Raw genomic sequence first — 26,913 nt, forward strand, 5'->3', positions numbered from 1 at the left:
GCAGCAGATGCCACAGCAGAGCAACAGGCTGCTGCACATGCTCAGAACAGGGAACATGATAAAATGGACACTAAAGCTAGATGCATGTTGATGGTATCGATAGACGATTCCCAATTACCTCATGTGGAAAATTTAAGGTCTGCATTTGAAATTTGGGAAGCTCTTAGGCGAATTCACCATAGAGCCACGCCCGGAGAGAAGGTGAACATTATACGTGCTTTGTATGAGTTGAAATTGAAGCCAGAGGATAGTGTGGTTGAACACACGTCACAGATGACTGAGTATTTCAACCAACTGTCATCTTTAGGTGTGAACTTTCCTGAAAATATTAAAGTTTATACTCTGCTTAGCAGCTTGCATGCAGAGTTTGAAAACTTAGTACTAACTTTACAAGTTTTGCCAGAGGACCAGTTGAATATGAATTATGTGACTGGTAGATTGTGTGAACAAGAATATCAACATCATCGAAAACGTATTGACAATTCAAATACCCCAAGGGTTGGATGTTCAGATAATTCCCAGCGTGGGGAAACTAGCAGGCAGAGCTGTAAGGAAGCCTCACAAGTGTCTGCTATGGCCAGCAAGTCATGTTTTCGATGTGGCAGCAGGTTTCATTTGATAGCAAAGTGTCCAGAAAAGCAACAGGAATTTCAACAGTCCAAGGCCAGTTTCCGGAGTTACAGGGGAAGACAACGTGAGAACTACAAGAATCAACGATCCAGAGGGGGAGCAGGTGCTGATAAGGGACTATCTGCAATGGCAGCACAACAGAGTCCTAAAAGGAGCCAACAAACCTTGAAGTGGATAATTGACAGTGGAGCAAGTCACAGTTTAGTTCCAGCGACATCTATTGGCTGCTTGATGAACTGCAAGACATTGCCAGTTGCAAAAACCGTGACTATAGCAGACAGTAGTAAACGAGAAATGAACCTTAAAGGCACAATTTATGTTAACTGTTTGCAAACTAACCTTCCTGTTTTTGTTCTTCCAGGAATGAAGAATGGACTTTTGAGTGTGTCATGCCTGGTAAAAAGTGGTTTTAAGGTTGAGTTTGAAAATGATGTGTGCACCATTTCGAAAAAGGGAAAGGAGCTAGTTAAAATTCCCTGTGAGGATGGGCTTTTTGTTTTGGATGAAGAGCAGTTAGCAGCAGGTAGATGTTCAACAGGTGAAGCGCAAGCTAAGTGTGTAAATAAGGCTCCTCATACAGGTTGTGCACATCTACTACACAGAAGGTTAGCTCATATATGCTTTAAGTATGTAAGCAAGATGCCAGATTTAGCTGAGGGGTGTAACATTAAACCCTGTCCAAATTTTCTGGATTGTTGTGCTTGTAAACATGCTAAGGTTAAGACATGTAACTATCCTAGATCTGATAGAGTAAGCAAGAAACCCTTTGAACTTGTGCACACAGACGTGTGTGGCCCTATGCCAGTCAAATCGCTTGGAGGTGCGAGATTTATGCAAATTTTGGTGGATGACTTTTCAAGGGCTAGTTGGGTTTTCTTTCTGAAAGAAAAATCACAAGCAGCTTCCATCCTGATGGATTGGATTGAAGAAGTCGAATGTAAATTTGACACCAGGGTACGTAAAATACAATCAGATCGTGGTGGGGAATATGTGAACCACACGCTGGAGACGTGGTTAAAAAGGAAAGGTATAGTTCATAGACTTACCAATCCCTATTCACCACAGGAGAATGCAGTTGCCGAAAGAAAATTTCGAACATTACAGGAAGCCATTACTGCTTTGCTGTTTGATTCTGGACTTCCACAGCGTTTTTGGGCTGAGGCTGCATTGTATGCGAATTATACTTTTAACAGAGTGTACAATAGCACAGTAGGCAACACTCCTTACTTCATGCTATTTGGAAAAAAACCAAAAATTGATCATCTAAGAGTTTTTGGATGTCGTGCTTATGTGCTGGTGCCTAGGGCACAACGTAGGAAAGGCGATCCTAGGTCTAAAGAAATGTTTTTCTGTGGTTATCAAGCAAACACAAAAGGTTGGAGATTTGTGAATGTAGAAGGCAATCAAACGAAAATCACAATCAGCAGAAGTGTGGAATTTTGTGAACAGGGTGGTTGGAATAAAATTCATGGAAATCCTGACATACTATTTGATGTGGTGAACAGTAACAATGAAACTCAGGCCCCAGTGCAGGTATTAGTTCCAGAACAGACTAAGGAATTTGAGTCTGAGGACAAGGGTGAGAAATCGCCTAGTTCACCCAAGTCTGTAAAGTCAGAATCTTCTAGCTCTAAAAGTTCACCTGTACAGCAAGAGAGACGTGTAAAGTCAGAATCAGAAAGTTCTTCAACTACTAGTGACAAACAGGTGACGACTAGTGATTCTGGGTCAGAGGGGGAAACTGAAGGAACATCGCAGGAACTGTTAAGGCGTTCTAAGCGTACCAACAAAGGTAAACCTCCTGAAAGGTACCAAGCTATTAGTGTTTGGGCTGGTTTGGCAAATTGCGAACCTGAAAGTTTTGAGGAAGTTGAGCAATTACCCCAGGAGGAGGCCAGTAGATGGCGTGAGGCCATGCAAAAGGAGTTGAATTCTATGAAAGAACTGGGTGTGTTTTCCATCACCAAACTGCCAGAAGGTGCCAAGGCAGTAAGTTGTAGGTGGGTGTACAGGATAAAGACAACAGCGATGGGGAAACCAGAGTACAAAGCAAGACTTGTAGCTCGAGGCTTTACGCAAAGAAAGGGGTTACATTATTCCGAAGTCTATGCACCCACGTCAAGGAGTGAAACCCTACGGGCACTATTAGCAGTTGCTGCTCAGAAAGGGTTCAAAGTGAATCAATTTGATGTCTCTACAGCTTATCTTCATTCAGACTTGGCTGAAGAGCTCTATATGGAGCTACCGCCAGGATTGAAAGTTGGTAAATCAAATCAGGTATGGAAACTACATAAATCTATTTATGGACTCAAGCAATCTGCTCATAATTGGAATGAGTGTTTGAATGACGTTTTGGTAGGCATTGGTTTTAGCAGGAGCAAGGCTGACAATTGCTTATATTTCAGAGGTTCAGGAGATGCCCAAGAATCTTTGCTTGTTTATGTAGATGACCTGATTTATACTTCAAAGACACAAGAACAAGTAAAAAAACTAGCCAAAGAGTTAAATAAACACTTCAAAGTTAAGAATCTTGGTGATGTGAAGGTCTATCTTGGTGTTCAGATAGATAGGACCAAAAATGGCAGTTTTCTACTGAATCAAAAAGGCAAGATATTGCAAATGTTGAAAAAGTTTAACATGACGGAGTGTGCAGGTGTTAGAACACCAATGGAAATGGGTTTTGTAAAAGACAATGAGTTCAAGGATAGTGCTGAATTCAAGCGTGCTGAAATCTTTCAGTCAGCACTGGGAAGCTTACTTCATCTTTCGCAATGGAGTAGACCAGATATTGCTTACGCTGTTAACTTACTCAGCAGAGAAGCTTCGAAACCTAGTGTAAATGCATGGAAAGGAATTCAAAGAGTGTTAAGATATTTACAATACACCAAAGATTTTTGCCTTGAATTATCTTCGGAAGGACAAGCACAGATTACTTGTTGGGCAGATAGTGATTGGGCAAATTTAAAGGATAGAAAATCAGTGTCTGGTTGTGTAATAAAATTTGGTAACTCTCTGATTGGGTGGAGATCCAAGAAACAGAACCTGATTGCTTTATCGTCAACAGAAGCTGAGTTCTGTGCCTTATCTGAATTATGTAGAGATCTAGAATTTTACAAATGCTTGGCACAAGAGATGTATGAAAAGGCCATCACTCCAATCACTGTATGGGGTGATAATCAACCGTGTCTTAAGTTAGCACAAAATGGGCAGTTTAAAGGTCGTACAAAACATTTGGATATCCGCTTTCAAAATGTTTGTCAAACGGTAAAAGCAGGAATTGTTAAATTAAACTACTGTCCCAGTCATGAAAACCAAGCTGATGGTTTTACAAAACCGCTTGGGTTTCAGCGGCATGAAAACTTTTGTGAAGAAATGGGTCTGAAGTAATTTTGTTTTTTGTATTGCCAGCGAGAGGGGGTGTTAGGGTGTGAAACCTAAGACGCTGGCAAGTTAGCAATGTCATGTAACTTTAAGTAGTCAAGCTCGTTAAGTTGTTAAGTTGTTAAGTTGCTCAGTATATAAAGAGTGTTTGTTTCTCTGGGTGTGGGGCGTGAAGCAAAAATGTCCGAAAGCTCCGGAGGTGTTTCTGTTATCTTTCTGCAATAAACCTGTCTTTGGAAAGACAGGCTTCCCTGTGTCGTTATTTCTTTGCTGCTGAGACTCTGAAGCCTTGTACTGCAACAAGAATCTCTGCACTGGACTTAATTAATACTCTGCAAAGAGAGCTGTTGCTGGTGGCGCAGCGGAAGCGTTTACTGGACCAGTACAGAAACTCTCTTAAATACGTGTTTATATACGTAATGATATGGTTTTTTTCTGTAGATGTGTGCTTTTTCGTTTATGTTTAGTTTAGTTTTGTTTCCTTTGTGTGTTTTTTTCCTTCTTTTTTTGTATGTTCCTTTTTTTTGGTATAGTATTATTTTGGATTCAATGTTTGTAATTTTTGTTATGATTCTGCATTGAAAATAAAAAAAATTAAATAATAATAATAGGAAGTTTACAGCTGTCCAGCAGCACCTGAAAAGCCTTGTGCACAGCTCTTTGCATCATGTCAGGGCTTGTAAAATGCAGGGATGTATATGGAATGGCACAGCTGATGTCACTTTGACGTTAAGTGACTGACAGGTGAGGCAGCCTCACCCAACTGTAAAACCTAGCCCATGGGGCAGGGGTAAGGATCCAGTTTCCCACACCTGTTCTATAGACCTTAGATATCATTGTTTCCTTGAAGGAAGGAATAGTTCCTACTGCCTTGAAAAAGGTATTTATTGAAAAGGACCTATATTGAAGAAATCAAAATTGGGCCCTATGGTCCTTGATATTTATTGTTGTATCTTTATGGCCACTCCAATATCTCTTCTGAGGGGTCCCCCAACTCTCTGTAGCAGATTTGGGGTGCTTAGGTGAGGAGAGGGAGGGGAACTTCTGTTATGTAAGTGGACGTCCTTGCATGAACAGGATGACTTTCTTGGATTGCAAGAAATTCCAGTTTCTTTTGTACCGTTCTTAAGCAAAGTCAGCTGCAGGCGGTCATGAAATAGATTCTTTGATCCATTTCAGTGTTGTTTCTGACCTGTTTATGGGGTAGGAACAGCCTTGATTCTGCCGGACCTGTCCACAGCTTTCAGTACCATTGGTCATGGTATCTTTTTGTGTTAGCTTGACAGGTTGGGCTTGGGTGGCGCAGGTTGTTTTTTTTCTGCCTTTGGTCCTTACTGACAAAGCAGGCTCACTTGGTAGCATTGGCGATCTCCTTCACCTCATGGCCTTTAACTTATGGGATGCTGCAAGTGTTTACGGTATTTTGGAAGGTGGCTAACAAATCTATTAAATGAAAACAATCTATATTACAATGGTTTATGTAACCTTGTGTGCATCTTTTGTTTTTGTTTTTAGGATGCAGTCCTAAAATCACTTATAATCATGTGATTCATATTAATTAAAGCAATAGAACTACTTGCTAATTTATTATTTCAGATTGCAGCCCAAACTGGTTCATAGAGACAATAATGTAAGGCATGGGATCACGTTCTGTGGTTATAAAACCTATTGTAATAAAAGAAGTTAATACTAAAAAGGAACTGTGAAAGATACTGGAATATTTTTACTACCACCTCCCCCCCTCACAAATATGTGTCAAGTAGCTACGTCTCAATATGTTCTGAATTTTATCTGACACCAGCGTCTATTAATGGGACTCCATTTGTACTGCCATGGCACCTGTTATGGATTTTGAATTATCTCACAGCCCATGGGACTAAAATGAAGAAGTACCAGGTGTCAGGCTTGTATCTTAATTGAGACTCAGTGTAAACAATATAAACTTAGTAATACGGTTGTAGGAATGGATTGCAGCCCAGCAGTTGAGTTGCTTACAAACAGTTGGGTTACAACTTTCCTTCATGGATGGTAATAAAGGATTTAGCTATTTAGCCTGATGAAACAAAACAGAACTACACTTGTCATTGTTGTATGAGGTCAGGCTATTCTTAGAAGAATTCATCTCAAAATTTAGGTTTTTGGTAATACTACAGTGAATCATTTTCTGACAAATTTCTCTGGGAGGCAAAAATTAAAATTGGTTTAGGAGCACTATCTTAAAGCCCACTCATATGCAAGTTTAGTAAAAAATAATTCCCACAGGGTTCAATGAGCTTCTTCCCAGGTAAGTGTGCATAATATTTGCATTTGTAAAACAATCACAGAAGTATTGTGTTTTTTTAAAACAACAACAACATAGGATAGGATTTTGGTTTGCTTCCTGATTTGTTAAATTTAGTATTGCAATTATTTCAGCATCTATTCAGTCAATAAGATTCCTGAAGCTGAAAATGCATAATTAAACACTCAGCAAAAATGAAATAGCCAAGGCATCTGCTTTCAAGTATAATAGTGCAGTTATGCACTACAAAGAGGTCCCATTAAATTTAATTAGACTTATCCTGAGGTGAGTATGTATAGGATTGAAGCCTGTGCATGTATAATTTAGTATTGTTTTAAATTAAAAACAAAACAAAAAATGTCACCTGTTGATTGGATCCAAAAGGTTTCCTCTTATATATTTTATCATTTCATTCTGGATTTTAAATTGTATTCAGATTAATTTTATAGAGAGAGTTTTAGAAATGTCTAAAACAAATGAAATTGGGTTATATCACTTGTATGGAAAAGAAGCAGATGAGGGGAAGCAGAGGATAGGAAGAGAGATGTGAATTATTACAAGCATTGTTTAACAAGTTACTCCTTTCACAAGTTGCTATTACACCCAAACTCAGAGCCAGTCGTACTATTAGGCAGAATGAGGCGACCACCTCACCTGATTTCAGATATCATGAGAGGGCAGCAAATTGTTAGTTTAATTAATTTATTGTTTTATTTTAACTGCTATGGAAGGAGCGGAGTCCTTTGGTGATTTTCTACCTCAGGGGCCAAAGTAATTTGATTGGGTACTGTGCACATTGATGCAGAGGAGCAGGGAGTAATAACTGTTTCTCCACATCAGGCATCAAAATATTTTGGGTCAGTCCCACTTCTGGAAGATACTCAGGAACTGGAAATAAAATGTCGCTGGTTGGAAGTGGTTCCTGAAAATTCCTCTGTTATTTTCCTCCTGGACATCCTTATATGCCAGCCTCTGCTTTTTAAAATGTATAGCACGGGTGGTATTGTTGAGAGGGGATTTTCAGCCCGTCTTGTGCATGCGGCAGACGATAAACCAATGCGGTAATTTAAATTATATGCAACCCGACACTATAAAGCAAAAATATGCTTCTTCCCCATCAGCTGATAAACAGGCCTTTCTACACCAGCTACAAGCTAAAAGAGCATCCTAAAGCAGAACACGAAGTCAAGCTCTGAACTTAAGGTCACAAGACAGATGGCTTTTAGAATCTGTAATGCTACCCACTTTGTTGTTTAGATTGTAGTATGTGAAGTGTGTGGAATAAGGATAAGATTGACTTTGGCTACCTTCATATGTACTTCAAGGCCATGCTGTTTTGGTGCTTAAAGGGAGGTTTTTCAGTATGCAAGGGTTTTGTTGGACCAACACAGGGTGCCCAGAAACTTACTCTTATGAAGGGAGAACTTGCAAAATTCTTGCCCGTTTTTCCTGAATGCTAGCAAGGAAGCATTGTATTTTGTCTTCTCTTAGATAAGCTTTCCAAAGCATTTTTCCTCTGTAAGAGAAGATGGTCAGCAACTCCCAAGATGCTGTGTACATCCTTTCTGTGGAGCTCAAGGTGCAAACACAGTCACATCAAAGGCATTAACTTTGCAAGGGCATTGGCCTTTCAGATATGTTTGTGGGAGGGAGGTTATTAGTTTGTTCTGGTTTTATCATGCATTTTGTGTTCCCATTTTGTATTTTCATGTTGTAAACCTATCATCTTCCGAGTGAAGGGCAGGATAGAAATTTAATAAATAATATTAATACGAATAATAACTTCACTTCTGTCCTATTTGTGTATACGTACTATACATATACTAAACCTAAAAGGTTTCATTTAGAGACCTCTGAAACAGGAGCATTTTAAAAGTAGGTAGGTGTCTCCACCCTGCTTTTCATAAAGCGTTTTACCCATTCAAACAGACTTTTAAAAACAGCTTGTTTTGATAGCAGGCTGTTCTCCTGTGGGCCTTCAGCCTTTGCTTCCTGGCAGCACCTTTGGTGCGAAAAGAGAGTGCTCAATTGGGAGACTATCAGTGCCAGCATGCATAGAGTGATAAGTTAACACACCACTGGGAATTTCTGGGGCCCACCAAGATACTTCACTTCTAATGTGCTAACAAGCTCATTTTTCTACCTCTTGCCTCTTCAGTTATTTTTTTTTCTCAGAAGAGCTTAGAAGTTGAGTGCATCAGGCATAATGAAAAGCTCTGTAGGAGGGAGAAGCAATAACCCAATTTTTCCCTTTTCAGCCAAATAGAAAATTAGTTTCTGGTAATACACAAAGGCCAGTATTTTTTGTGCAAGGGGCACTGCTGTGAATCAAAGGACTCTATTAACTGCAGAAAATTCAGCAGCTGTGAATCTCCCCCAATGGAAAAAAGTGCTTTTCAACAAGTTGTGAGATATGTAGTATTATTTAGACTTCAACCATCAGTTTCATCCTCTACCACTTATATACAGCCTCTTAAAAACTGTGCTATATTACTCTCCTGTGTTAAGGCTCAATCTTGTGTATGTCCCACAACCTAAGAACCTTCACAACAAAAGGGTTTTCTATTCCTCCGTGTCCTAATGTTGCTATTTATGGTGTTTTCAAAAGCAATTTTTGGACTGCAACCCTGTTTTAAGGGGACAGATGAGCATAAGCAATGAATCTGATGAAGATCTATAATAGAAGTAGTTTGGGTTTGGCTACCTATTGTAAGTCAAAGCTCCTTTTTTTCTTTTCTTTTTTTTTGCACACTTGCGTCCTAGGTGTGAAAATTATTGTCACTGCACAGTCCACTTAATTACTGAAATATAGTGGACAAAAGTGTGGGTTTGGTATGTTTTCTTCTTCTTTAAAAATATATAATCATGAGAGAATCTTTATTAGTTTTGATATTTTGTACATCAGTAAGCACCTAAAATGTTTATACTATTCCTTATAACCCATTGTTAGTTCCCCCATTCCAAAGATAAGTCAAGGCTTTTCAAATGGGGTTATATGAATCAAAGAAGGGTATTTTTCAAGGTGGAAAAGGGAGGAATTGCTCGTTTGGTTGCAAGAAAGGTTAATGGTAGGAAGAATATTTGGCTATGGTGCCGAAGAAAGAGTTGATATGTAGTGAATGAGTACGCTGCATTGTTGGGGGTGATTTGCTTTAAGCCAAGGGGGCTCAAATTGTAAGAATTCATGGGCCCATTTCCAAAGTCACAAATCTGTGAGGGGGGCAGGGAGAGAAGCAAGGTAGGGTAGGGTAGCTACCCATCTTAGAGACACACTATCTGTGCAGGAAAATGGGCACAAACATCTCTGACCTTTCTCCGAAAGCCAGCACAGGTGTTTATTGCTCTTGCATGCTTTCTCCGTATCGCTGGGAAATGTCCCTAACAAAGAAAAGGCTGGGGTAGAGTGCAGATGTTAGCCCCTACCCACTGGGATTTGTGAGCAGAGAGGAATTATGTTCTGCAGGTGAACAGACGTGTTCCTGCAGCCAGACTTTCCCATCTTCCTTTCAAGTGCCTTTTAGTGATGAAAGGAAGTTGCCCCTTTGCTGCCAAAGCATGCTGCCCAACCATCAGCCAAATTATTATTATTATTATTATTATTATTATTATTATTATTATTATTATTATTAGCCTTTGTCATCAAAAGGATTGGGTGCATGTGCTCAGTTTCCCCTTCCTGCTGCCACTGATGCCAGACATCCTTATGGAGTAAAAGTGGATTGCTATCTTCTCCCCCAAGGCGAACAGAAATTGTGTTCCATGGTTCTTGAACACATGTGCATACACACACCTGATAGTTTCCAGCAAGGGGAGCTCAGCCCCATCTCCTCTAAAGGGGAATATTCTTTGTTGAGATTTCATAGGTCTCATTTGTACAAAAATTAAGTAAATGGAACTCCTGCCAAGTGTTTCTCATATTCTGAAAGAAATACATTTAAATGACATTAGAAGACATTGCTTCAGTAGAAATAGCCAAAAGAGCTGCATGCAAAAAATAAATAAATCCCGTTTTTAGAAAGATTAATAATCCAATGAGTACAGCAAGACAACTTCTACAAATTGTATGAGGAAAGTAACTGATTTCGAATCCCACTAAATCAGCCTATGACACAAAGTCAGCATGGTCTTTTTTTCTTGATAATTGTATGTTGCTGCCTGCTGTTCTACATTTTGACAACCATTTCCATAGTTGCTTTCATGAACAGCAGAAATATTCTCTCCCTTTCTCACTCTCTCTGTGCTAACGGTAAAATCAGGCCCTCTGGAACAAGAAGCCTGGAGAGGGTTCTTCAAAAGCAAGAACACTTCAAGATACTGGTCTCTTGTCAATATTATCAGCAAAAGAGGATGCAGGGGAAAAGGAAGAAGTACAATGCTTTGCTGTCGATGTCCCGCAGACACTTTCTTCGCTGGTACAGGGATGCTATGGCCATTTTGCAAATATACCTACTTGTTTCAATAGCATAATTGACCAGTTATTTTTCCTAATACACAGATTTAGCTAGGTGTTTATCTGAACAGTTTAATTTGTTTGAGGATTATGGGGAAGGCTGTTTTTAAGTGAAAATCAATATGGACTTTTCTTTCTGAATCTGTTTTTTTTAGTACTAAGTTTTAGATATTAAAATCTAACATTGAGAGCACTGATATTTTTTAAAGACCCTGTTGGGTGCTGTTCTGGGGATTTTATTTTGTAACATGTATTTACTGAAACCTTGCTTCTCTCATACTTCCTCGAATCATTGCATGTTATCTTATAAGCAAGGGTTTACAAAACCCTTCATAAAAAAACAACAACCCTTGTTTATGAGATAACATGCAACCCATTTGAGGAAGTATGAGAAGCATGGTCACTTGTTTTAATTACTTTGCTTCCTTTGACAAGAGGTGCATTCAGAAGGTTTTTCACATTTCATTTCTGTGTAATTACTATTGAAGTGTTATCTTTGATAATGGAAGTTGCTTCCAGCAAGAACCATGACCACCATTGGGATTGGAGATATGCCTCTCCAGCATTTTTATTCAGCTGCTGTTATATGAGCAATGGGAAGTTGAATAATACCTGCTAAAGACTTCTGTATAAGCTGAAGATGCTGTTCTAGTTTCTGCTGTGACTCTGATCTCCATTGGACAGTGAGTGTGGCTTAGCCCTTCCAGAACTTATATAAGAGTTCACTGCCTTTGGGGCAGCTTCAGAAGGGTGATATATTAGGTTATTAGTCATACAGGAAGAACTTCTGGGGAACCTTGAACTCTTTCAAACTCAATAAAGAGTTTTAGCTAATGTATTCTAGGTTCAAGAGGATGGGTAGATCAGTACAGAAAGATGGTGTGATAGTGCACATTCAAGTGAGAGGCAAGAACTTAGGGTGGGGTATTGGGATCCTTTGAACATATTCATTTAAAACATTGTATAATTACAGGGGGTCTCTCTTATATATCAGCCTTCAGAATAGGTAGGGATAAAGCTCTGAATTAGAATCATAAAATTAATATATGCATAAATAGATTGGTTAAAAGGAAACAATGTGGTTGTGTCATTGATCAGAATGTCATGCTGGCTGCTTTATTCTGAACTTTAAATTGATCCTTAACTTTTGGATAAAATTAGCTATGAGGAAAGAGCTCGATATCTGCAAACCATTGTCCAGCACCATCTTGATCCTTCAACTTTTGAGGACTATGCAGCTCAGGTTTTCTGTCCAGCACCTTGCCACCATTTGCCCTCTGAAACTGGTAAGAATGCAATAAATGCCTAGATTTCTGTTTGATAACACTTAAAATGCAGTATTTCTAGTCAAACTACCGATATTAAAAAATAATATTATTTAGATTTCCATGCTTAGGAAGCCGCATGTTGGGCAAATGCAATTGTATCCTTCTTCTATCAAATTAGAGCGCTCACATACAACTACTCAGTTGTTGATCTATAATAAACCATCATTTTATTTATGAATGTTCCTAGATACCTTTGATTCCTCAATCTAAAGACTGATCTGTAAGCCCAGTTGATGCACTTTATCTTCAAGAAAGGTTGATTTTAGTCTTCATTTGGGAACCTTGAAAGCTTTGCTGTTCTCATCCACTTTCTAATTTTAAACTATGAATGGTTACATAGTAATTTTCCCCTATAAATTTTTTTTAATCCTCTATATACAATGCTGCATTTTCAGTTACTAATAAAACAATCACACAGGGAGCAATCCTATGCACAAGAAGATAGCATAAAAGCAAGTCGGTGTAAGTTAGGCCGACGTAAGGTTACAGCAGATCCAAATGCCATTCAACAGAAGACAGTAGGAAAACCATTGTGTTTTATGCCAGGTTGCAAAGTCACATGGCAGAGCTAAACAGACTAAGGATTTGGAGCTCTCTGGTCCCACCCCCGCAATGCCCCTTGGGGGGGGGGGACTTATACCAGCCTCAGCTCAGCCAAAGTCATCTCAGCTGTTTGAGCCCCAACTGAGCCAGAATGAGCAAGTTACGACAGCATATCTTCTGCTTGACAGGGTTGGGGGCTTACTGCCAGCTGAGCCTGTCTGAACTGGGAAGCAGCCGGCTGAGCCAGAGATCTGCCGTACCTGAATCTGCTCACCCCAATAACTCTTGCCATAGGATTGCCCCCTAAGAATCTAGAATAATCACTGAAGGTATCTAGAATAACTCAAGGCCTACCTGTACAAATAATTTCTTGAACTCCTGATGATTATATCATTTATTTTATTTCCCCTCTTTAGATCATTAAATATCAGTTCTGTTTATCAGAAGGTAAGACAAAGTGACCAAAAAAACCCCCCCTCTGTTCTTATTAATCTTTTACTAAAGCTCTAAGCTTGTAACCACGTTGTATGCAAACTTTCCTGATTGCCCTTATTTTCTACCATTAAAAGAAAGAGAAATTCACACTGATTGAGAAATTCCCACTACATTTTTTTCAAGTTGTAGTCTTTACTAACCCCAGGTCTGCATGAAACACTAACACTGTGGTTCTGGGATTAAGGGAACTAATGGGAGAGACATCTGTTGAGCTGGTAACACTCGATTGTGTCTGACCTTTTGTTTCTCAGCATGAACAAATAGTACTGGGTGACAGTGGTGTGCCTTGTACCCTGTACTGCTTTTCTTTGATGTTAGCACATACTTTTAGAATTCAATATAACAGAGAAAGGAAAGGGAGAAATAACTTGTTTGTTGCTGGCAAACTGTTACGCTGTCTTGAAGCAGAAATTAGAATATTACCACTGATATTACTCACCTACTTGCAATAGAGACCAAAAAAAAACCAACTCAGATCAGTTTTCTTCTTCGGAAAACAATAGATGGAAATCTAGTGACACCAACAGAAGAGGATTGATGCGGCTATATTTGGATTTGCACATATGATTTAGAGGAAATAAATAAATAAAATGTTTGGGCTCCAAAGCAGTATGTTTTCACTTCCTTCCAGTGCTTATCATTTTTATCTGAATGTGAACAGGAAATAGAGTCAGAGGAGCACAATAAAATGAATGCCTGAGTGAAAAGCAACAACAGCATTCATGAATAAAAATAAAATTAAGGCAGTAGTTAAAAATACTAAAGTCATAACAAAAGGTCCTAATGGTGATTTTTAGTATCTTATTTTGTCTTAATTAAGTCCACCAATTGATTTTAAACAGGCAAAATTATATATCTGTGTTTTAGTGATTGTAAAGGCTTCTGACCAAGTGATATGTAGCAGAGCTAATCTTATGGTTCCTGCTTCTTTGTGTATAAGGGACAGAAATATGTTTTCATAAGCTTTTGCCTTCCTCCATTAGTGAATAGAGCACCTCACAATTTATGCTCAGGTGCATATTTTCTGAGATGGATTGAAATAGCTTCTCAGTAAGATCAGTTGTAAAGTGCTGAGTTGGAGAGATGAATGAGTGATCCTCTCTCTATCTCCTTTTCTGAATTCAAGAGGTACTTTAAAAAAAACTATTTTTAAAAAACATTTTAACAGCTGTCTGATAAGTAATGATGATGCCTGTTGTTAAAAGTGCATTAAAATGACATTGCCATCCTGTTTTTTAAATCTTAATGTTACAATGGCTTTTGCTTGTTTGGTTGTTTTTGTTATATGGAAGAAATACCTGGAAGCTGCCATCTGTAGCTGAATATTGGTATTCAAAGAGCATGGAGTACTTACACTGAGTCAGCTCAGTGACCATCATGTCCAGTATTATTTGGAGGCAACTGTAAAGGCCTCAAGTAGTCTCTCCATTCTTGTTACCTAATATCCATTAACCAGAGATGCCAGGAATTGCATGTAGAGCCTTCTAGATGCAAAGAATTTGTGGATTCAGTTTCTTTCTTTTGTGTTGACATGTCAGGGTAATAAGGCTAAAATTCTTCTGGAGGTAGTATGTTTTTATATGTATGAGAAATATTCTGTCAGATAGTACATCTCTCCATGAACAGGGAAGTTGGAAAAGAATGTAATGTAGATCATAGTTCTAAAAAAATTTAGGTTCTTGACTATTGAAGGGCTTTCTTATTTTTTAAATATTTTTCATCATCTTTCCATCTGCCTACCTTTATGTAATATGCCCAATTATTTTGGAGTCCATATAAATGAGACCTAATAGGAAATATGCCAGTCTCCCACTGGAGGGGTCTCCAAACACTTCTCTCCCCAGACATTTAGGTGCTCAAAGTTTCTCTCATCATATTAGAAATACAAATGTCGATTGGGGTGGGAAACCTGTGCAAAACAGTCAAATGTATTACAGCCTGATATAACTGTGTAACTATTTCTGATATGGTAAATGAAAGGTGTAAATTACTGAAATAAATTACTGAAACAAAGGAAGGCAAATATTTAAGAACTACGCTGGTCAAATATTGAGATATTGGCATTGGGAAGACACTAGTAAATGTGGTGACTCAGAAATCATAAGAAGTTGAAATTGGTTTAATGATAGATTCATGGTTAAACATCTTGGGCAGATTATTAATCAGCTGCTGGGACAGATTTTATCATATAAAATAGTATTTTTAAAAAAGATGGATAGCCAGCACTATTCCCCTCAGAAAATAAAAGGTTAAAAAATGCAACCCTAGAAGATTTAACAACGCAGTCCTGTTCAAAGATAAATCTCACTGTGAATTCAATAGGGTTTACTCTTAGGTAAGTGTGTATGGGATTGCAGCTTAATTAAATCTGTTGGTTGTAATAAATAGAGAAGGCATTATTCCTTCTAAATTATTTTTGGAGTATGCTAAGTGATGAGTTCCTATTCTGGCAAAATTACTTGCATGCATAGATAATTTGGTCAGATTCCCCAGAAAATGAGGTGCAAATATAATTGTAAACGTATTTTCAAAGAGCAACAAAAATAACCTCAGGAATTATCTCTTCATAATAGTTCTAAGTATTTCTTCTAAATTGTATGCAGATAATTATTGAACAAACTGAAACTTTGAGCTGCAACAAATGAAATTATAGGAGGGAGTGCAGGCTGACTTTATCAAGGGAAACATCACTTTCCCTTCGTTAGTAAATATGCACAAAATCCAAGAAGGCATTTGTATGCCGTTTTTTTTAGATGGAGCTGCAACTTTCAGTACAATTAATTGTATTTAACTGTGGTTATAAACTGTGGACTACCAGCCTGCACACACTGCTGACACATTTACAAAGGTTAGGGTAGGAACTGCTGATGAGTTCCTGTCAGCAGGGAGGATGAGACAATGTGTTTACTGACACTATATTTATTTAACTTTTATGTTAACATACGGATAAGAATAAGGATTCTGAACACCAGTCATCAGTCTGCTGGTGAACCCAGTTGGGTGGGTGGGGTATAAGTAGTACATCATCATCATCATCATCATCATTAAAATGTTGACTTCTGTATGTGATGATATGGTCTTCTTATCTATCACATAAATTGAATTCAAGCAATTTGGAACTGTTAATAAAATAGTATTTAAAAGTGAATTATAAAACTGTATTGTCCTCCTCAACCCAACTAGTTTCTTATACAACACTGAACAAGTTAACTATTTCATGTATTTGATGGTTTGGGTTTTTCACCTAGCTGAAACCAAACTAAAAGCTGTTAGACATCCAACACAATACTAAATGTTTTCTGATACACAGTGACAGTTAATTGTATCTCTTCACAAGTAGAACAAACTTCCACTTGCCCAGTAGGACTGCAGGCCCCTGCGTACTCCCCAAAATCTGCCCTGGATGGTTGGGAGGTGTGAGGGGCTGCAGTGGAAGGAGGAAGAGGAAGTCCCATTACTATCACTCATAATAAGTGTGATTGTTCAAGCATGTCCAAAGCAAGTAAGGAATTGGCAACCACTTAGTATTACATGGTGATAATAAAAGGGTTATCAGAGCAGAGGTCCATATAGCTCAGTCTGTTCTCGTGTAACTGGTCATTCAGAGGTTCATAAATAGGACAGATTCCCCCAGTCCCTGGCATCAGAGATGTACAGAATATATTTCTGGTTATCGTGGTTCAAGGCCACTGATAGACATACGCTGTGTATTTATCTGATCCTCTTTTATGCAGTGCTTTTTTAGGAGGTACTCAAGGGTACACAGTACTGGCACCTCCTTTTGTTGTTGTTAAAAGTGCGGTACTTACTGTAACAACTTCATGAGGAGTAGTCACCTATTTTTCTAGAGAGAGAAAGTACTGCATTTATGCAATATCCCCCAGCAATATTTAATCTATGCAATCTGAGAGACTTTTCGTTTTGAAACCTGCTCACATTCAAGTTCATGCCTTAAATTTTATTTGTGTGTATGGTGGGGGAGAACAGGTTTTTTCTGCCACAAGAAATGGTGAACGAATGGCATGCATCTGCAGCCAGTTACGTGAACTCCAGTGGGAAATTGCATGTATGCATGTCAAATTCAAAAGTTAAATCACCATGTTGGAAGAAGTTACACATGAAGTTCCTCTCAGTGATGTTGATTTTCTGTAACATTTGCTAAGCAATCCCCCTCCACAGTACTTGTTATAATCTTTATCATGACCACTTGGCTGTCATACTTTCCCCTTATCTAAACAGCTCTGCTTGTGTAAATGCATGCATAAACTGAGCAGAGTGGTTTCTTCCTCCCTGTGGCTGGATCCAGAGCCACTACAGTAATTTGAACGACATAATGACAGCGGCCTCATAATGACATGGGTGCCCATGTAATCCTGGCTACCCTGCACTATTTATTTCATCATTCAGATGTTTTAAGAGCACTGTTCAATCCAGGCTTGGTTGAGCTGCAACCACATCACTTGAGTGATTTACAAATTGCACCAAAGTCTATCTTTATTAAGTAAAAGAACCTATGCTCCTTTGTATTTCAGTTCCTTTTTATATCTTTCCTAGCTCTGGTCTGTATTGTTTATAACATTCTAAATGTTGATATACTGAAACCTCACATACTTTCTTTTCTATTCTTATCCCTTTTGTAATTAGAGCTAAGGAGTGTTCAGATAGTGGATTTTATCACCTCCTTGTAAGATGGGTGGAATGCAAATATAATAGTTCTCCCCCACTTGTTTAAAACTGAAGGCTAGCAGGTGATCTAAAATATACAGTGGTGCCTCGCAAGACGAAAAGAATCCGTTCTGTGATTCTCTTCGTCTAGCGGTTTTTTTGTCTTGCGAAGCAAGCCCATTGACGGATTAGAGGATTAGCGCTTTTAGCGGCTTATCGGATCAGCTGATAAGCGGCTTAGCGGCTTAGAAAAAGGGGGGAGGGGGGGGAAACCCGCAGGAACTCGCAAGACATTTTCGTCTTGCGAAGCAAGCCCATAGGAGATTCGTTTTGCGAAGCACCTCCAAAACGGAAAACTCTTTCGTCTAGCGAGTTTTCCGTCTTGCAAGGCATTCGTCTTGCGGGGCACCACTGTATATATTTGTCAACTTCCATATTAACCACTACTGCACTTTTAGGCTCTAGTTCCGCATTTTCATCAATTGAAGGTTTGTTTTGTATTTATGTTCATTAGTATTGACGTTGGTATCACCTGCTTTGGGATTAAAGTGAACATTTATTACATGAAAGAAGCCAAAAATGCCTTACACATGAAACAAAAAATACGAAGGAAAAAAGAAATCCAGTATTAATCTACTCACCCATTGCTATCAAACAAAACTCAGATACAGTAAGGCTGCAATCCTGTGCACACTTATATTGGAGTAAATCCCATTGAACACTGTAGGAATTTCTTCCAGGTACACTTACCTAGAATTGTGCTGCATGTACATGTCAGACTTACCTGGCTCATATTTTCACTAAAGCTAAATGCATTATCATTAATTACCAGTTACTTGCCAAGTTAAAGAAATTATTCTGTGTCCAGAAACCACACTAAGTATTTCTTTAGCATTTATATTTCTTTTGCAAGTTGGTGAATTTTTCTCAGTGGAGTTTGCTCAGTGGAAAATGCTTTAGCACTATGAGAAGAATTTTAGGAAGAACTTCATTTCTTTTTCATGGGAAACTGGCTAGCTAGGAGAAGCCAACTGTTGCCATGTAATATTTTATTGCAGATAATTTTGGTATAAATGTGTAAATGATTCACAAACAGGAAAGAAATGTTTGTGCCATTATGGTTGTGTTATTTATAGCAATGACCCTGCTGAATCAGAACTTATTTTTATCGAACTATTTTTTCTTTTCTTTTTTTTCTTTTCCTTTTTCTTCTTCTTTTGTAACCTGTAGTCGGTGAGTATTCTTCCTGATCGTTGAGGTTCGTTTTTTGCCTACTAATGCATCCCTCTTTAACCTTTAGCATGCACCGTTAGCGACATAACAAATTCTAACTTTCTCCTTTCTGTACTCATCTGTAAATGCCCTCCAACCTCTGCTGTCCGTGTCTCATGTCTCACACCTGTTATCTTTTTATCTTTTCTCCCCCCTTTTCCTCACTTCTGTCCACCTCTCCTTCATCACTTCTTCATTCTCAACAAAGAAAGAAATGGTGTGATATTTCTTCTCCTTCCCAAACCACCACTAGAAAGCATTGGCCACTTCAAGGTAAAGGGCAAAGGCTTGAAACGGAAGGTCTTTCACGCTAGCTGTGAATGGTATGCTATGCAGAGCATCAGCAATTATTTTTTACGCTCTACCTCATCATTTGAAATGCTTTGATTCCTTGTAAAACTAGAACAAGATAGAATTTATTAACATGCGGGGTGTTAAAAAACAGCCTTTCCCTGTAGGGAAGAGGACTTTTCTGCTTAGTTTTGTGGTTTTTTTCTGGAAGGTGCAATAAATTTCCTACTCTTACGATTAGCAGAATGTTTGGAGCTGCTATACCTGGCTCATAAAAAGAAACGCACACATTTGGAGAGCAAAAGCAGAGGTTTTGTCAGTTTCAGAAAGTGTTTGGCCAAAGCAGACGCAATAGCATTTGAGTTATTAGATCAGGCTTATGGCAGTGTTCTTTAAAAGCAGTGTTAGACTTCTGACCCGGCCATGATGGTTTGCAGTAACCTCTTTAAGAAATCTAGCTGAGTGAAAGCAAGAAATGTGTCCTGAGATTTATATGCCTTCAGCAGGAACTCGGACATGAATGTTGTTGTTCTAACTTTGGAGATAGTGAAAACATTTTCTTAAAAGTGGTTTTCTGTATCAAAGCATTTTTCATAAAGCGGTAGTAATACTAAAATACTCAGGTCATTTTTAAAGTGGTAATTTTATCCAAATGCTTCAGAAGCATTCATAATGTCATAGGATCCAAACGGGTTGCACATGGAACAACCCAGGGATTTTTCAGAGGGGGACCTTCCCACTGCAGCCCTTCATGACTCTGAAAATATGCCTCTTGAAGGTTAGAAAGCACCTCAGAGGAAGATTTGGCGCAATAGGTGGCTGCAAGGGGATGGTTGGCCATTTCCTTGTGAATGTGACTTTACACTTGCGCATGGGGTTCTTTGAATTCTGACCTATGTGTACATTTAAAAAACTGTTCTTGAGCAAAAAAAATACTGTTCCTGATGAAGATGTTGTGGATATGCCCTTAGAGGAAATTATTTAATTTTAAATATTATAATAAATTACTCATTTACTAACTCAATTACAAGGGAATCCTGTTGAAATTGTTGTAAACTTTGGCCCAGTAGGACTTCTGTACTGCCATTGGCTATGAATCTGATGTTGTGTGTGTATAAAGTCCCTTAAAAGCAATTGGCTTCTGGTGGAATCCAGTTGGTGCTGTTGTGATCATAGAAGCACTTTACTTCCAGCAGATGCCTATGTTAATAGAAGAGGGTATGCTATTTTTGCTGATTCCCCTTCCCTGCTGCATCCCTCAGCACTCCCTGAAAATCATCTCCGGGGGGGGGGGGGCTGCAGAGCAGAGTGAGCGGATGCAAATGGAATCAGCCAAAATTGCTTCCGTTAGTGAACATCCGCTAGAACAAAAGCTTTTCTCTAAGGGCAAGGGCACAAACTATATGTCCAAATACATGCATAGTACTAAAATAATGTTGGACTTTTTTGTTTACATTTACAATAGGGAACCAATGGAATGTATGTAGCTCCTAAAATATAGCTAAAGGAGTCTGAACTTAGGGCTGGAATTGACGATGTATATTTGATAGGCAGCAAGTATCTGATCACAGATCTCTCTCTCTCTCTCTCTCACTCACTCTCTCTCTCTCTCTCTCTCTCACACACACAGAGAGAGAGAGAGATCTTTACAAATGCATACAAGAATTCATATTCCACAGCTTCATTAATTAGGTAGATTTAAGAAAGAATTGTCTTTCCTTTCTGGCAGCTGAAGGCTGAACACAGAGCATGCTTAGGGGAAAAACACTGACCTGTTTTGCATCTCTCATAGAAGTCTGGACACTGCAATAAATCTTATCAACCTAACTCCTTTGCTGCTGTTCCTGCAACCTATTTTGGGGGGCCTATATGTGGGAAGGGTTTGTCTCAGATTCATCTTGTTCCTTTTACAAAGATACCGAACCATGTAGTGCATCCAGCTAGCATGATCTATTCACGCTTCTGCCCTGTTGAATCCTGTAGGAATTCATGTGATGAGGGTGTTAAGTAGAAAATGGGTGCCAACCTCAGTCCTGTATAGTATCTCCCCAGCCTCTTGCTGTGTTCTGACCTTCCTTCAGAGCTTAGTTAGATTTGCCATCAGCCTTCCACTCATATAGAGTGGAATGGGTTTGTTAATGATTGTAGCAGATGAGCTAGTATGGTTTCTTCTGTGTCTAAAGAAGGAGCAGGTATTTGTTGGGGACTTGCTCTTTCCTAACCACCAGCAGATTGTTCTCATATATGGGGGTCTTCTTGTTTCCCATAGGCTCCTACCCAGAGACTCAGGCGTCCGAAGCTCCAACAGCAGCGCAGATGGACGGGCCCGATCTAGCCTTCCCCATTTCTCCCCGGACTAGCAAGAGCCGCATGTCCATGAAACTACGGCGCTCCTCTGGCTCAGCCAACAAGACCTAAGAATGGGTGAAGCCTGCAGCCCCTTTTCCTGAGATGTTTGTCTCCCCTCTGTATGGAATTCTTGTCCCACATTTCTCCACTTGTTTGTTTATTTTAGAAAACCTTATTGGAGTTTTATTTCAAACTGAAAATATCTTGGCTTTCGTTAGAATATTTTTATCTAATTTCCTGCTTCCATAACTTGTCAGTGTAGGGTCATTCCTGCACCTGTTTTACCTTTCCTTGTGAGACCCTGTTTTAACCTCTGGGTCTGTTGCTAGCCACACATGGGGCTGGAGACTGCAGGCATGTTTCTCTGTTTTTTTGTACTACCCTCTAAATAAAAAAGTACCATTTGCAAATGAATGTACTATTCAAATGAAGATGCACCTCTGGAGTCCTCTGCAAAGGTCACTAGGAGACACAGAATTATGTACAGAGAATATATGTGATAAGAATTAAAGCCCTTCAAGTAAACAGAGGCCCATCACCATCTCTCTTACTGTCATTCACTGCTGGACAGGCACCACAGCAAGATCCCAGTGCTGAAATGCTAACAGCTTTCTACTCTCCTGCTAGTATTTGCTTTCCAGATGCAAGTTATGGCCACTGTCAGCCTTTCTCTTCCGAAAACTGTCCCTTGGTCTATCTGTAAGATATGCATACTTTCAAGCACTTTGCCATGTCAGTCATTTGCTCTGAGCTATGTACCATTACTGGGGAGAAAAAGGGACTGTGCCCTTGTAGCGGCAGATGTATGCACAAACACATTCCACTCCAAATTCCCACTACCCCCAGACGTATTTTCATACCGAAAAAATACAACTATGTTGTTCGCCATATTCTGCTCTAACAAAATGTAGCATGGCACCGGTACTAACTGCATGTGTAAATATCTGTCCTTCACCTGGGCAACTATAGAAATATATATTGATGTATTTGTTCACCGTGTAGTATATACAAATTTGTAATGGTTGAAAAAAGACATGCTATTTAATAATACAATAAAATTATTCTTACCACCTGTGTATGCTCTGTATTCCACTGCAAATATTGGAAAGATTGCTTAAATCAATCACAGTAGTATTAGCTTCATGAGGTGAGTGGACAGCAGGCATGGAATGGCTCATGGTTGTAAGATTGCAAAGCTTTTACAGCAAGCGTCTTAATTGACAGTTTTAATTCACAGTCCCTTTTGGGGGCAATCCTGCACATAAATATTAAGTTCTGTGATACTTCCAAGTGTATAGGATTGCCACCTTAGTCCCACTTCGTAGTTCCAAGATAATGCTTGCCTAAATCCTTCCTTTCTGGCTCAATAAATTTTGCTTAAGTGGATTGATAATTCTGTACAAAGTGAAGAATTCAATGTTGAATTAATATTGCTGAAAACATCCTTGCAAAAATAATAATAATGAATGCCTGTTTGGGTTCCAAAGTAGAACAAGTTCAAATAGCTACATTATAATAGCAGCTTAAAATTGAAGCAGTTGACAATTCCTTGACAGTAAAATGTCTCTTTGGAAACTCTTTAAAAAAGGCTTTTAAATTTTTTTCCATTAAGGTAAAATCATTATCTAACTTCGTTCCTAAAAGTTAAGTATGTAGAAATACTTAACTTCTACATACTTGGTCACATAGCATGCTGTATTATTCAAGTTTCAAAATAATTTCACTGATGTTACCCTAGTTAAAATGAAGTTGCCTTTCCGTATCTCATCTTCCATTGATCAATACTTCTGCACAACAGTTAAATCCAGCTATATGTATCAATTTACAAAGGACTATGCAAATTTAATCAATAAAAATTGCCATCTATCTACAGAGAGGTTTGCAAAAGTGGACTTCCAGCAAATGTATCAGTGAAGAAGTTGGAGAGGGAATTGACCACCAGAATTTCTAAAATGGTTACTAGATTTGAAGGCTGGGGTCCAAAAAGATGTCTGCTCAAGTAATCCAGTACACTATTAGACTTGTACATTTAACAACTGATCCTTATGCGTTAGTGCAAGCTGTTTTTGAAGCTCTTTGGTTTGCCATGTAGGATGGGGTGGCTGTTAAAAAGAAAGACTAATGCTTTGTTTGACTAATTGAACAATTTTCATGAATCTTGAAATTCTGGCTGAACATTTTGGACTTCAAAGTAGCTTCCTGCTTTCTCTTTTTGTATGCGCTCCCTTTTGCATATCATTTTTTTTTTAATTAAAAGAGTGGAACAAGATGCTCAGAAAATAGGCAGAATAAACTACCAAAAAAATCATCAATCCAGAATTTAATAGCCAGCAATGAGCAAGAGCAGACAAAGGGAACTTTGCACATTGTATGTATGTATATATTTATATATGTACTTATATGTATATATCATAGGACTGCACGCTGACTTTCTACAAATATCAGACAGTGTTGTAATACAAGATACAACGAATAAAACACTTCACAGCAAATTAAACTCTTTAAACCCTCAGAGGCTGGAGAGGCAGATTCCACTAATTAAGTATGAGGGCTAACTAGTTCTCCTGGAGAATTAATAATTTTTTGTTAAATACAATGTCGGAATGTACTTTGATCCTAGGGACAGGAGTGACCAGAATGAAATCGTTCAGGCCCCCATTCTCCCTAGACAGCTTTTACTCGCAGGCAGGCACACAGATGGCTCTAGGTTTGGCTATAGTATTTCGAGTACACAGAAAAATGTCTCTCCACCCCACACCCACACTTAAAGCAATGTCACATTTTTCAGTCCTGTAGTGGAAGGGGTGATTCCCACTCTGCCTCAGATAGACGGTTGGCTCGCTTTCCCTTTCGCTTTGTTGAAGTGACAAGTTTTAAGTACTGTACGTGGAAACTGGATTCACAGAATATACAGTGCACTCTACCTTTTCATAAGGCAGTAAGGCTAATTTGTGTTCATACATTAAAAACGTTTGGCATGACGTACTTCTAAAGTCTAGTGATTTTCTTCGGCTATGCACTGCGATTTTCCATAGGAATTACAGTTCAGATAGGATTCGTTCGGGTCTCCACCATCAGGGATTGAGGATCAAGGCTTAGGGGGCGAAAGAATTCTATCGCATAAATCGGTTCCCGCTAACTGGAGAATCGGTCAGTCTGAGCAACTGGCAATTTCATAGTTCAAGTCTGGTAAAGAAGCGGTTCGAGTCGGTGGCGCATACCCCCTCACTTGCGCACCCCCCACACCCACCTAGCAGCCCGGCCTGACAGGCATCTGCAACAGGAGCACCTGCCTGTTCTCCGACGGGTGGCACTTGTTGATGTGCCGAGTGAGGCCGGGCGAGCTGAAGAAAGTCGAGGGGCAATGTTTGCAGGAGAAGATCTGCTGCTCGCCGTGCGCCACGCTGCCCTCCGGCTGCCCCAGGGGCAGCAGCAGCTCCTCCCGCACGGCGTGCCACAGTCGGTGCTTGTCCCGGATGTCCGCCGAAGGGAAGTGCGCCCCGCACAAGTGGCACGGGAACGTGATCTGCTGCGCAGGCGGCGGGCTCCCGCCGTAGCCCAGCGCCCCGGGGGCCTGGTGGGTGCCCAGGTGCTTCCGCAGGTACGCCTGGCGCCGAAAGGTCTTGTGGCAATAGGGGCACAGGAAGAGCTCGCCGCCGGACGCGCCCAGGCTGGAGCCGTCGGCGGCGCCCGCTTCGCCGCCCGGGCAGAGCAGCTGCTGCTGCTGGGCGGCTCGGGACGGCGGCGGCGGCGGGTCCCGGCAGCAGGAGCTGTCCGCGGCGCCGTGGTGCTGATCTGGTCCGGCCTGGCCGCGGCTGTTCTCTTTGTCCTTGGCGGGGCCGGGCGCCGAGGGCGGGCGCGGCTTGTGCCAGCGGCGGTGCGAGGCCAGGTTGGCCGGGCAGCTGAAGATCTTGTGGCACTCGGGGCAGCGGTACTCGACGCGCACGATCCGCGAGCAGCGGTGCTGCGCCAGCGCCAGGGGGTCGGCGTAGGGCTCCTTGCACAGCTGGCACACGAACTCGCCCAGCAGCGGCGGGCCTGCCCCGCGGGGCCCCTCCGACGCCCCCTCCGACGCCGCCTTGATCCGCAAGCCCAGCACGGGCGACGTGGTCACCTCGTCGGCGAAGCTCAGCTTGCGCACGGCCTTGGGCTTCTTGGCCGGAGGCGCCTTGGCGCGGGGCGCCCGCTTGAGCGCCGGGTAAAGCGGCGGCGGCGCCGACGTGGCCGGCAGAGAGAGCGGCAGCGGCAGAGGCAGCGGCGTGCGAGGAAGCAGAGGCAGCTTCTCCGCCGCGGCCAAGGCGGGCCCCGCAGGGAAGGACTCCGCCGAGGCGGGAGAGCGCGCGCAGCGCTGAGACTCTCCGGCGGCTGAGGCGGCGGCGCTGTCCGAGGTGCCTGCGCCCCACACGGCCGCCAGCGGGGCGTTGGGCTGAGGCAGCAGCTGTTGCTGCGGAGGAGGCTCGGGCGAAGGCGCCGGGACGCGGGGCGTTTCCTCCGCGGGGCAGGGCGCGGGGGGCAGTCCCGGAGGGGGGCGCACCCGGTAAGAGCCCCCCGGTCTCCTGCTCCGCTTGACGAGGAACCCCCGCGGCATCTTCCGCGACGCCCCACGGCAGCGCTCCCTTTCCACCGGCGGCTCCGCGTGCCCGACGGGAGTTTATACCTCAGGCACCTCTGGGGAGCCCGCGCGTCATCCTCTCTCCGGCCCAGGGCTGCCAATGAGGAGTTGGGAAGGCGAGGGGAGAGGAGAGGGCGGGGAGGGGGGCGAGGGAGAGGACTGGAAAAGGCGGGAGAATCGGAGCTGGGGGAAGAGGGAGGCCACTTTCCCAGCCTGCGCCAGGAGGTGGGGGTGGGGCCGTTTACCTCAGCGAGTTTCCCGCCCAGCGGCCCCCACAGGTGCCTGGCCACGCCGAACTGCCCTCTCGGCCCGGCGCCCTTCCTTTTTGCCTCACCTTCCCGGGCAAGCAGAGCCTCCTTCTTCCGAACTTGCCTCAGATGGCAAACGCGCGGGGAAAAGTCTCCTCAGCAAGCGCTAGTTCAGGGGATCCCAGCTCCCCGCACGTGGAAGGGCTGAGTGGGGGAGCTGGAGCTCAGCCTCTTCCCTTCGCCAGCGGGTGGGCTTGAGGTGCAGTTTGCCCCCCCCCAGCAAACAACCGAATCTCCATCTTTTCCTTTCTTGGGGTGGGAGCAGGGGTGCCAACTTGAATAAAATATTGGGGGGGCGCATAATCGAT

At 41.3% G+C, this 26,913-nt stretch overlaps 2 protein-coding genes across 14 annotated transcripts in view; one reads left to right on the forward strand and one right to left on the reverse strand.

The window, feature by feature from the left end:
- The window catches only part of RALGAPA1 (Ral GTPase activating protein catalytic subunit alpha 1), a 140,403-nt gene extending 117,648 nt beyond the window's left edge, over positions 1 to 22,755 (forward strand). For 5 of the 13 annotated variants that reach the window (XM_081207277.1, XM_081207282.1, XM_081207286.1 and 2 more), the window contains 3 exons: positions 11,904 to 12,028; positions 19,254 to 19,368; positions 21,606 to 22,755. In XM_081207277.1, coding sequence (XP_081063403.1) covers positions 11,904 to 12,028; positions 19,254 to 19,368; positions 21,606 to 21,696 — 331 coding nt within the window. In that variant the 3' untranslated portion in view covers positions 21,697 to 22,755. Of the gene's footprint in view, positions 1 to 11,903; positions 12,029 to 13,029; positions 13,061 to 19,253; positions 19,369 to 21,605 lie in introns of all 13 variants that reach the window. The other 8 variants (XM_081207283.1, XM_081207284.1, XM_081207279.1 and 5 more) reach the window with 4 other exon arrangements.
- A 117-nt stretch (positions 22,756 to 22,872) lies between these two features.
- Positions 22,873 to 26,359, reverse strand: INSM2 (INSM transcriptional repressor 2). Its single transcript, XM_081209420.1, has one exon. The coding sequence runs from the start codon at positions 26,271 to 26,273 to the stop codon at positions 24,936 to 24,938; it is 1,338 nt and encodes a 445-aa protein (XP_081065546.1). The 5' UTR covers positions 26,274 to 26,359; the 3' UTR covers positions 22,873 to 24,935.
- Between the last annotated feature and the right edge of the window lie 554 nt (positions 26,360 to 26,913).

This window comes from Podarcis bocagei, assembly GCF_964188305.1.
Source record: "Podarcis bocagei genome assembly, chromosome: 1".
Lineage (NCBI taxonomy): Eukaryota > Metazoa > Chordata > Lepidosauria > Squamata > Lacertidae > Podarcis > Podarcis bocagei.

What these genes read in the sequence shown, in the direction of transcription:
- INSM2 (XM_081209420.1), bottom strand. Translation starts at nt 26,273, where the DNA reads ATGCCGCGGGGGTTCCTCGTCAAGCGGAGCAGGAGACCGGGGGGCTCT.